A 12075-nucleotide genomic window follows, 5' to 3' on the forward strand; every position below is an offset into this window, starting at 1 on the left:
GGGGTGTGTGTGAGACTGATTAAAATAGCCCAATTGCTTTTACAATAAATAAACATTGAATGTGTTTAATTGAATAGTAAAGGGGTTTAACGTTAGTGGCAGGTTGTGTGTGAGAGAGAATAAATAAGACAGCCCAATATTTAAAAAAATTGTTATTCTTTTCCCCCGCATATTTAGCATATTTCCGCATATTTCGCAACTTCCCGCAATTTCACCGCATAAAATCACATAAAAACCCTGCATGTTTAATCGCATAATCAAGGATTTTTGCCCGCTTTTTTGTGGAGGGTCTAGTTAGTGACCGGGCAACTGTCAGAGATAGTTATTGTTGTGGGACACCTGGAACATATCCTTCTCGGGGTGTAGATGACCCCGAGCCATAAGCGACAACAACTGTGTTCCAGTGTCCAAGTGTCCCCCACAACCCTGACTTAAAGTTGCTTCACGTGATTACAATCAATGAAAAAGCCTTTCACTTCCATATGAAAATAGGTATCCACTTTAGTCCGCTCTTGCTTTTCAAATGCAGGAAATCGCTCAGCATATCTAACAGGAAAATCAATTTATCGCGTTATTAGTGAGCTTTGCTTTCTTGCATTCAAAATACAATAAAAAGTGACATTATTACTGAACATTTCTGGTTAATACATTTCAGGAGTGTACTTATATAACGATTTATCCAGTCTTTAAGACCCCTCAAAGCACTTTTACATACTACATGTCATTCACCCATTAACACCCATTCATACAGAGCAGTGTACCTTAGGAACTAACATTCACACACCGTTGGCCATCGGGAGCAACTCAGGGTTCAGTATCTTGCCCAAGGATACATCGACATGTAGTTTTTCCTGCTTTCAAAACTTCATAAGCAATAAAACATACCTTTTATTATTCAGGGTTTTTGCTACACGAGTCTGAGCAGTGGCGTACGCTGGCTAGCTAACATTTAAATAGTTTTATAAGTAAAGTAAAACGGGAAGTAAACACTTTGTACTTCACGGTAGGTTTTTAGTCTCAGTTAGTCAGGTTGCTTAGAGAATCTTGGGAAATGAAATCGTTAATTATTTTGTACTTGATCTTCCACACACTGCATTATCCAAAAGTGGTTATTTTTGACAATAGTGATGTGAATTTACCCTTTTACTTCGTAGAAAACACAGTATTTTCTCAATAACTAGCAACAATTTTCCCAGTCAAGCAGAGAATTGCCATTTTTTTTAAAAAGACCAGAGTGTGTAAATGACTTTTCCAGCATAGAAATATCACTAAAATGCCAAGTCTACAATCAAAAAATAAATATTATCAGTTGGAAAAACACTGTTCTGATACCGATTTTGTTTATTAATAACCACCTCTGATGTGAACACTGTAAATATGTCTGTTTCTTCCACTATTGCTGCTGCTGGAGGGTCATGTGACATTTGAAGACGATCTAAAATCCCTCACAGCAGAACCTGGGCACGTGTCCTTTAGGATTATGTTCAGTTTAATAATTTACTTTCTCTTAAACCCATTAAGAAGTTAATATATATGTGTGTGTACTTATATACAATCACCTTTGGGCACTTCAATCCACCGTTTGTTTGTTTGTTTGTTGTGTTTGTTTGTCTGCCGTTTCACGTTTATTATAGCTGTGATATCTTTCACCAAAGTATGTTACCAGTATTCTTATGTATTTATGATTCGTTTGCTGCTGAAGGCAAACAGCAGGGGTCTGACACACTGGAAAATGTAAATTGTCATGTTGTTTTACCTGTTCAGATTTGCAAATAAAAGCATATTTTTTCCACTCGATTCGGTATTTTACTTTCATTTCTTTGACAGTAATACTCACAGATGACCACTAGGGGGGGGGCAGAAAACCCACACTGGAGAGATGGGATTTAAGAAAACCTGAACAAAATACAATCTTTATTCCTTATATACAGTACATACAATGCAATACTACAAGGTTTTTCTACACATTCACTGATCTGAGTGTACCAGCCTTAAAACTCCCACCCAGGGGTCGAGAGACGGGCAAAACGGAAAGAAAAATCTAATTAAAACAACATTTCATCCGTCAAACATTGCTGCGTGGAAGATATTTACTCTAAATTAGCAAGTATTATTTGGCATTGTGGTTTTTTTCTAACAAAAAGGCGCTTTTAATTCTTCTTTTTAACGTCACAAAGTAAAGCGTGATGAGCACTTCTAAATGTTGTCAAATCTTAAATAATTAGCATTTTAATGTTCTAATACAACTTATGCTTTTCTCTGGTGTCCTTTTCACCAATCTGTTTCCATTGAGTGTGTTTCAGGGCAGCAGCAACTCGTATGACATCCTCCTCCAACAAAACATGAACGCAAAAAACCCTCCCAAATGTTAGGAGTATTATTCAAGCAACGTCTCCATAGTTACAGGTTCAACTTTCCTCATGATTCATTTAGAGAATCAAATGGGATGTGTCTGAGTAGCAGGACACCTCCCTGATGATGTATGAAATAACTACATACCTCCAGTGTCAGTGAACACACCAGCAGGATGATTTAGATGTCAAAAATGTCTACTACAGTCCAAGTGTTTTGTTAAAGTTTCAATATGAATATTCTGAATTGGAAGCTGCAGAAAGCAAGAGAAGCTAATGGATGCATTTTCCATCCTATTCAGGTATTTGTGTAGGCAATGTTGAGTTCATGTCTGACTCTTAAAGAGGACCATAGCACTATTTTTTTGAGCTGTCATTTTTTCAACACTTTAGCTACTAGTCATGTGCTCTTAAAGGAATAGTTGGAATAATGTTAGGAAATTGCAGAGGACCAGGTGAGAAGATTGAGACTATCAAAAGTAAAAATAGCCACTGATGTAGCTCCTTCAAAGCTCAATAATTAACCACGTAATGTAAAAATATCATAAGGTGTGGTGTTAGAAAAAGTTTTCTTAAGTTATATGACGATCAAGTTCAGTTACCTAGAGTCTTGTTGTCACTGTGTTAATAAGTGATCTTTAGATTGCCTTTGGACTGAGCCAGGCTAAAGGTTTCCAGTTGTTATGCTAAGCTAACAGCTAGTGGTAGCCTCACACTTAGCATGCATGAAAAAGAGTAGTCTTGATCTTCTCTGTAAGCAAGCAAATGTCTGTTTTCCAACCCCCTGATTTCAACGAAGCAGCAGAATATAATCTCACATTTGTCCGGAACGACCAGAAGCTAACGGTGGCTAATGTTACCTTCACTGTAGTTGGATATTTCAGTTCTTCCCATTATCACATAGGCTCACTTTAACTTTACTTTTTCAAACTTAAATTTCACCTGCAAGACACCAGTATGCTCCTTCAGCTTCAACAAGTGCATAACAAAAGTTAAATAACCGTATTAAATGGGACTTATAAGTTCACTTGTGCGGACAAGTTGGCCGAGTAGAGTTTTAAATGCATCATTAAATAAGAAAAACATCTGTTTACCCAATTCAGTGGGGGATAAAAAGGAAATTAAACCCACAATGTCATCACACTAGGGAAGCTTTTTTTTTTTTTTTTTTAAACAACTCAAAATGCCCTTTCCACTCTCAAACTGGCACCAGCACTTCATTTACAAACGCACACCGGCTGCTTTAATACCTCCCAATAAGTGAAATGAGGATTGTTTGTGGACCCTGACTTTTTTGGTAAATAGGAACAAATAAAAAAATCCAGCACAGGTTGCGTCCAATGCCAGAAATCTTCAATATGTATATTTACATATCCTGTACAACCTTAGAATGAAGTCCATTAACTACTGAGGAAAATAAATGTTACTTTGCCTCGAGTCCTGTGTAGTATATATGCACATTTACCAACCAATTTGACAGGGATAACAACCGAAAGGAATATAAAAAAGGTATATTTAGATATATATTAAATTCAATCTCATAGAATCATTCCTCTATTGTAACTACAACACTATTCAATTGTTTTTTTAGCCTCTGCATGGCTGACACGATCACAAATAGGGGGCATATGTTGCAGAAAAGCAAGCTTAACAGATAATCCAAATGAAGGTTTGGCGGGAGATGCTGAAATGTGACCGAAGGGACAGAAGAGTTGGGAAGCCACTTCCTGTTTCACGGTCACACACTTCTGCCTTCAAATCAATTAACAGCCAGTGGAGTTGAACTGGGAATCGACCTGAACACATCATCTCCGAAATATGTGGACACAGCTCAAAAGTTATTGAAAAAAATACCATAAAAAGATTGAAAACAAATGCGTGCAAATTCTCCTTTTTGGCCATTACCTTTCTGAGGTGGGAAAAGATTTTGCGTGCTCCAAGAAACCAGCAAAAAAAAAAAAAAAGGTATGGTGGGACATCGTGTGTTTAGAGACACACACACACACACACCTCAGTGAGTTCTGCGAGTTTCCCTCACACCAGTGTTTGTAAAAGTGTGTGTTCTCGAGGCTCACCAGCAGGGGGCGCAGACTGACAGCAGCTCGATGATGATGATGATGATGATGATGATGATGATGATGATGATGATGATGATGAAATCTCACAGGAAGGTTCAGGAATAGAAAAATAAGTGGTCTCTGCCTCCTCCGGTGGGTGGGCGAGGTATTTGGGGTTAGAGCGTGATGAGGTCCACCAGGTTGCCCTTGGGAGGAGTCATGCTGTCGGGGAAGAAGTTGACGAGCGTGTCGAAGAGCTGCGTCCTCTGAGCGTACGTCTGGTCCACGTCTGAGAAACCTGAGAGAGAGGAGAGACGTTAAAGAATATTTTTACAATAAGACTACCCTTATAAAAAGGGTTTACGAATAGTTTGTCATTCTTTTATTAATTAGGTTGTGAACACTTTATACATCATTAATAAGCTTTTATAAGACATGAGATAAACGAGGGCAACGGTGACCAGTCACTTGCCAAATAGTGAGCCCACATTTATCTGTACTGCTAAGCCTTATTAGAAATGGTAGTAACTCATTAATAAATGGTGATTTGTTTAACACTTTACAATAAGGCTCCCTTTTGGCAACTATACATGTTAGTAACTCGTAAATAAATGGTCATAAAGAGATGCCAAGAAACATCAAGATGGAAGGGGGGGAATCAACTCGGTGAACAACAGATACCAAGGAAGCTGGCTGATGAAGAAGACGAAGTAAGCTAGGTAGCCAATATAAGGCTTAGCAGTACAGATAAATGTGGGCTCACTATTTTGCAAGGTGACTAAGCTACTTAGCTTACTTCATGTTCTTCATCAGCCAGCATCCTTGGTATCTGTTGTTCACTGAGTTGATTCTCGCTAAGTAGCCAATATAAGGCTTAGTCATCGTGCCAAATAGTGAGGCTACATTTATCTGTGCTGCTAAGCCTTATATTGGCTACTTAGCGAGAATCAACTCAGTGAACAACAGATACCAAGGATGCTGGCTGATGAAGAACATGAAGTAAGCTAGGTAGCCAATATAAGGCTTAGCAGTACAGATCAATGTACTTATCCAGAAAATTCTGGATAAAACTGGTCTAGATGTCCGTTGTGGACTCCCACGTGGTGTTTTTAATGAACACTTACCCAGTGGGATGAAATCAGAGCTGGACTTGAAGAGAGCCGAGGGCAGGAGCTGGAACTGAAGCCCGAAACACATTCATGATCAACAAACAGTCTTAGCAGGGACTGTAACCCCCAAAAAACGAATATTGAAATAACACTAAAGCAGGTCTTTAATGCTGATCCAGTACCTCTTTGGTCTCGTCGGGGTCGGTGTGATCCACGGTGAGCGAGAGGTCGTTCTGCAGGTATTTCAGCGCGTTCAGGGGCTCCGATTGGGCTTTCTCCTCAAACCTGACCAATGAAAACACACCAATGGTAAACATCCAAAAACATTCATCTGATTGCATTTTGCTTATTATTTATCTAATATATCATTCCATCTACTTGTATATAGACTCTTCTTGTACTATTTCTATCTTGTTTGTATTTATTTGTATAACTTGACTTGCTTGTATTTCACCCAAATCATTTTGTTACGTTTTGGTACTCTTGGCACCGGCACATTTCTGCAGACTCGCGCTACTTTCCTCGGCTTCAGGCCTCGCTGAGGAGAGGTAGGTGAAACGAGTGATGTCATAAATGTTGTATTCAATATGTTAATAGATTGTTTAATATAGGTTCATGTTGTACTTTGTTCAAGTCATACTTGTGTGCAGTTAATATTAGGGGTCTGGCCGATTATCGGGGCCGATATTCCGCATTTGACCGATTATCGGTATCGGCCTTTTTTTTTATCAAATTGCCGATAAAACTTTGGCTCTGATGCGGCCGTTTCTCTGGCTGCAGTCACCACTCTGTACACGAGCAATGTCCCGCCCACAGCGCTATCTGATAGGCTATTACTGAAGTGTCAATCAACACTGAAGATTTTCCGGGCGGGAGCCAGCCAGAGAGGTGGAACCTCCTCAGATTACAGGCAGGTGCGAAGAACAGACACAGACAGAGGCAAGCAGCAGCGCTGAGCGGCAGAGCCATACATGTGTTTCGAAGGTAAATCAGTTGAAAGCCGAAGTTCAATAAACATCCCAATCCCCTATGCTGAAGTTGCAAAAACACCACGATCTTATGATCCAATTCTATCAGTTTCCCAGTTACACAGAGACGCGGGAAGTCAGTCAGAGTTGGGGGTGCGTGCACGTTCCGTGGAGCCTCGCAGTTTTTCAGGTTGATATGTGAAACTCATTAGCTAGCCATCATGTATCTAGCAAATGTTTAGCAACATATTAGAAGTGAGGCTACTAGACTAACGTTAGGTCTACTGTAATAGCCTCACTTTTAATAGTTTGCAAAACATTAGCTAGCACTAGAGTTTTGCAGTTGCTAGCAGCTTAGTGGGATTTTATGCTAGATAGACAGGCATTGTTTTGATATAAGAAATTAAGCATTATTGTTAGTTAAGCATGTCAGCCTGCAGCCCCACTTTTAACTCTCTGTGCTCTCTCTAACTCATTGCAGATGGCTGCACTAAAAAAAAGGAAACCAGTTGTAAGATGTTTAAAAGTTCATTGAACATAATATATGCTTAAATGCATTTCAAAGAAGTTGTGTTGGAGTTTGTGTTATTCTACATTTTGGCACCAAGATTTTCAGATTTTACTGCAAATGTATATCGGTTCCAAATATCGGTTTTCGGTCTCCTTGATTACTAATAATCGGTATCGGTATCGGCCTTGAAAAAGCAATATTGGTCGATCCCTAGTTTTAAGGCAGGCTCACTGTACTATATGATTTAACCCTTCTGTAAGGTTAAAGTGGAAATGCACATGGTCATGTTGAGGATTAATCCCTAGACCAGTGGTTCCCAACCGGTGTGCCGCGAGCACTGTCCAAGTGTGCCGCAAAAAAACGTATTTTTATGTTCCACATTTTTTTCTCACTTATATACACTTTATTTATTAGTTACATGTACAATGGAGTTCATAAGCTAATAAAACATATATTGCTCAGATTTAGAAATATTAAACAGCTTAAATTCTCATGATTTACATCAGCCGTCATTGTTTACGGTGTGCAGAGCAGCTTTTTATCCTCGCGCCAAATAATTTCAAGATGGATCGTTACGTAGTGACAATAAATAAAGAAGCACCCCAGCCCTCAACAACACAGGCAGGGATGACAGAACATGATGGAACAGCAGTGCAAAAGAAGTCTAAAATAACATTAATATCAGCCACAAGTTTAAACAGCAGAGCTCCTTAATAGCCAATCGTAGAGAAGGAAAAATTAACCCGGTTGTTCCATCCTGAAGGTCAAAACAGGGGGTAAGTTAAATTCTTTTTAATAGCAAGTAGTAAACAAATAACGAAAGTTCGTCAACCATTACCTCGCAAATACCGACAGGTGTAGTAAACCAAGTCGCCTATACGTGTTACACATTAAAATTACGTACGAAGAACCCATTATAAGTACGGAAAGAAACCGGAAGAACGACCTTGTTTTACATGGTATCGAGGAGACACCCCTGCTTATTTCCTAGACTAAGACTGAAGGACACTGACGTCTAAGTATCTGATAAAGGTGACCCAAACTTTCGTACGAATTTCCGAGGCTGTTTGGTTCCGGTCAATAGCCTGGTAGAGTTACAACCTGGGAGCACACCTCGTAGATGACGGGACCCAAGAACTCCACACGCGGTTTTACTAACCGTGAAATCCGGGTTCGGTTGTCCGAGAGCGAAAACTAAGTATTAATAATTATAAGAGCACCATGGAACCACCCGTTTTCATTAGGTGTACTAACGACAAATCGTGTTCGATTAGTCAACGTTTAATTTTATCGTGTGAACACTTTTATCTGTATGTGACTTAGGAGAAAGGTAAAAAAGAAGGATACAGACAAAATTAATAAAGCTACCCTATAAAGTTGTTTGTACCGGTAGACCCTTTTTCGATCTATATTTCGCTCGGAATAGTATCTCCAACAAATGAGAGGGCGTCCTCCGTCTTGCATGTACCTCAAACCGGAACCCGAATTCTAAAAACATCACACAAATCCGATTCGTTGTCACCGATGTAGCGTTGATTAAGAAACTATAGACAAGCCACACAGATCCCGTCACCAAGGGTTTGGAAAAAATGGTTCCGTGGGGACTTTATAAAGAGCTGGGGTTCGGTTGGGGTTGAAAAACATCTTACAATTTTTGGTGAATCCGAATTTGATTTTGGTATTAACCAAAAGTTTACAAATAAATAACTTATCTTGTAAAATATATGTTATTACATAAGTTTTAACAGTTGTGGTAAAGATACTACTTAAGTATAATATTTGTCCGGATGATTCATCCGAGAAAACAAAACCGACCTTTATAATCCGGATGGACACATTTTTGTGTTTTTATGTTAGTTAATGTCAATAATAAAATGTAAACCTAAAGTTTTCATCCGTCCGGATACTATTGAATCTAATTTTATTATTGAATTATCTTACCTCCCTACTTTGTTACGGGAGACTGGACTGACACCAGTACACTGATAGTTGGTGTAGGGTTTATACTTTGTAAAGACGTAAGCGTAGGTCTATTATGACTAACTAGTTTTAGTATTTAGTTCTGTAAATATCTTTCCGTGTGTTTAATTGTAGGTTTGTATTTGTAAGAAGTCTGGCAATGTGCACGATCACGCTGTGAACCACGGACGAAAACACTCACTCAGAGAACTACGCACCGCTTATCACCGTCGTTGCGTTGCGCCTCCAAGACGAGGTGACTGTCGGTCCAGGCCCAGAACAAAAACTGTATACGCTCACTCCTTTTGCGGTCGAGCGTGTTCATCCTCCAACCTTTGACATTTTCGTGGAACTACCGTGAGAGACTCTCCTACCTATAGCCAGTGCCGGTTTTATATAGGTCTGCATCAAGGCACGAAGTCAAAGTCCCTCGGCCAGGTATCTATCGAGACGCTCNAGGTGAAACGAGTGATGTCATAAATGTTGTATTCAATATGTTAATAGATTGTTTAATATAGGTTCATGTTGTACTTTGTTCAAGTCATACTTGTGTGCAGTTAATATTAGGGGTCTGGCCGATTATCGGGGCCGATACTCCGCATTTGACCGATTATCGGTATCGGCCTTTTTTTTTAAATCAAATTGCCGATAAAACTTTGGCTCTGATGCGGCCGTTTCTCTGGCTGCAGTCACCACTCTGTACACGAGCAATGTCCCGACCACAGCGCTATCTGATCTGAACACTGAAGATTTTCCGGGCGGGAGCCAGCCAGAGAGGCGGGACCTTCTCAGATTACAGGCAGGTGCGAAGAACGCTGACACAGACAGAGGCAAGCAGCGGCGCTGAGCGGCAGAGCCATACATGTTTCGAAGGTAAATCAGTTGAAAGCCGAAATTCAATAAACATCCCTATCCCCTATGCTGAAGTTGCAAAAACACCACGATCTTATGATCCAATTCTATCAGTTTCCCAGTTGTAACGCGGGAAGTCAGTCAGAGTTGGGAGTTTAGATATTCTAGCGGAGCATGTGGGTGTTTCCCAATCTGTTTTCTTCCACTGAAGGTATCAATGTAGAAAGCTGGTGAAGCCATTTCCTGCTGTAATTATATTCTGCACAGCACAGATAATTGATCCTGGCTGGCATGAAAGAAATCGTTTTATTTGATCACACAACACAACGCAGAGATAAATGTGACGTCAAACCAGACCGGTTACACATCTCCAAACAGTCTCTTGCACTATTTTATCTGTTTTATTTGTTCTATGTCCTATATATATATATATGTGTTGCACTGTTAGAGGAACCTGTGACCTAAGTTTTTCATTGCCATAACTACACTGTAATGTGCTAATGACAATACGGAGGCTATGGCTTAGTGCAGGGGTTCCCAAAGTGGGGGTCGCGACCCCCGAGACCCCGAGTGGGGGTCGCGAGATGATTACAAAATAAAAATGGAAAATTAAAAAAAATAAAAATTATTTAAAAATAATAATTTGTTTTATATATATATTTTTATTTTATTATTATTAATAATAAAGTTTGCATAGACATTTTCAGGGGCGGACTAGCCATTTGTATAATTTCCCCGCAACGAAGCTCTGTTTCTCAAACGACAGGGGGTTGCCAGTCTCTGGCACTGTTATTTTGGGGGTCGCGGGCTGAAATGTTTGGGAACCCCTGGCTTAGTGGATAGTGTGCTGGACTTCGAATCAACCCCACTGCAGTCAGCATGTCGTAGTGTCCCTGGGCAAGACACTTCACCCCAAATTGCGTCTAACAAATGACATGTAACAATAGAGCCTTGAAACTTGACCTGCAGTTACAACAACTAAACACTAGATGGCAACAAAGCAGGAAGAATCCCACAGCTCTAGAGTCATGTGAGGAAGTTGCTGCACCCCACCTGTATTTCCTGATCAGATATCTGCAGTGGCGCAGCAGATATTCCTTGGAGGGCCGACACAGTTTGAGGGACCAGAAGTCGTCCAGACGCATCTTAGGAGAACAAGACTTCCCGGGGTTTCCACCAAACAAGTAGTGCACCTGGATGCAGAAAATAAAAAGGAAATACACACCAATTAAAGCTAAAAACCACAACTACAATACAAGACGTAGATACATGTTATTGGGGTCTTTAGTTGAAATGGATCATGTGGGTTTTTTGGAGATAGGTACATTTTTTTATGAAAACAGCCTGATTTGTCAACCCTTTAGTTGCTTGTTTAAACATTTTATAAGAAATATTACAAGGTTTGGCAACATTTAGTATCTTTTACTAATACTGTTATGCATTCATGGCTTAATTTGCATCTTTCCTCGTGATCTTAAGGTTTGAAATCTGCTAATTTAAGACACAAATGGGGTCGTCGTTCTCTCCAAACTTGTGACTTTATTTCTTCACAGCTTTGTTACGATTAATTAGTCATACAGACACTGATATAAAAAGAACCTCCATCTTCTGACGTTGTTTTCAAGGTGCTGGGAAACATTTTAGAAGTTGATTCCACAGAGTACAGCTCCGATAGAGAAGTAAAGCCAGATGTGAGAATAACCAGCTCAAGAGGAGACGTCGACGTGATGCATCATAAATACAGATGTTGAAAGCTGAGCTGATCAGCGTGTTACTATTCAAGTGTGTGAGCCCCAGCTGTGTGTGTGTGTGTGTGTCTCAGCTGTGTGTGTGTGTCTCAGCTGTGTGTGTGTGTCTCAGCTGTGTGTGTGTGTCTCAGCTGTGTGTGTGTTTCAGCTGTGTGTGTGTGTCTCAGCTATGTGTGTGTGTGAGCTGTGTGTGTGTGTCTCAGCTGTGTGTGTGTGTGTGTGTCTCAGCTGTGTGTGTGTTACCTTGTGCATCTCATCGTAGACACGATGAGATGCACAAGGTAACACACACACAGCTGAGACACACACACACACACACAGCTGAGACACACACACACAGCTCACACACACACAGCTCACACACACACACACACAGCTGAGACACACACACACAGCTCACACACACACACACACACAGCTGAGACACACACACACACACACACACACACACAGCTGAGACACACACACACAGCTGACACACACACACACACACACACACACACACACACACACACACACC

The 12075-nt window shown here is 40.3% G+C and overlaps 1 protein-coding gene across 1 annotated transcript in view; it reads right to left on the reverse strand.

The window, feature by feature from the left end:
* Window positions 1-1893: 1893 nt before the first annotated feature.
* LOC104952203 (muskelin) overlaps window positions 1894-12075 on the reverse strand; it is a 13291-nt gene continuing 3109 nt past the window's right edge. The window contains exons 3-6 of the mRNA XM_010778970.1: window positions 10861-11000; window positions 5700-5802; window positions 5533-5587; window positions 1894-4706 (exon numbers count right to left, since the gene is read on the reverse strand). Of these exons, the coding sequence (XP_010777272.1) occupies window positions 4585-4706; window positions 5533-5587; window positions 5700-5802; window positions 10861-11000 (420 nt within the window). The 3' untranslated portion in view covers window positions 1894-4584. The remainder of the gene's footprint in view (window positions 4707-5532; window positions 5588-5699; window positions 5803-10860; window positions 11001-12075) is intronic.

The sequence above is a fragment of the Notothenia coriiceps genome, unplaced genomic scaffold (genome assembly GCF_000735185.1).
Source record: "Notothenia coriiceps isolate Sejong01 unplaced genomic scaffold, NC01 NC01_scaffold00019758, whole genome shotgun sequence".
NCBI classification, from domain to species: Eukaryota; Metazoa; Chordata; class Actinopteri; order Perciformes; family Nototheniidae; genus Notothenia; species Notothenia coriiceps.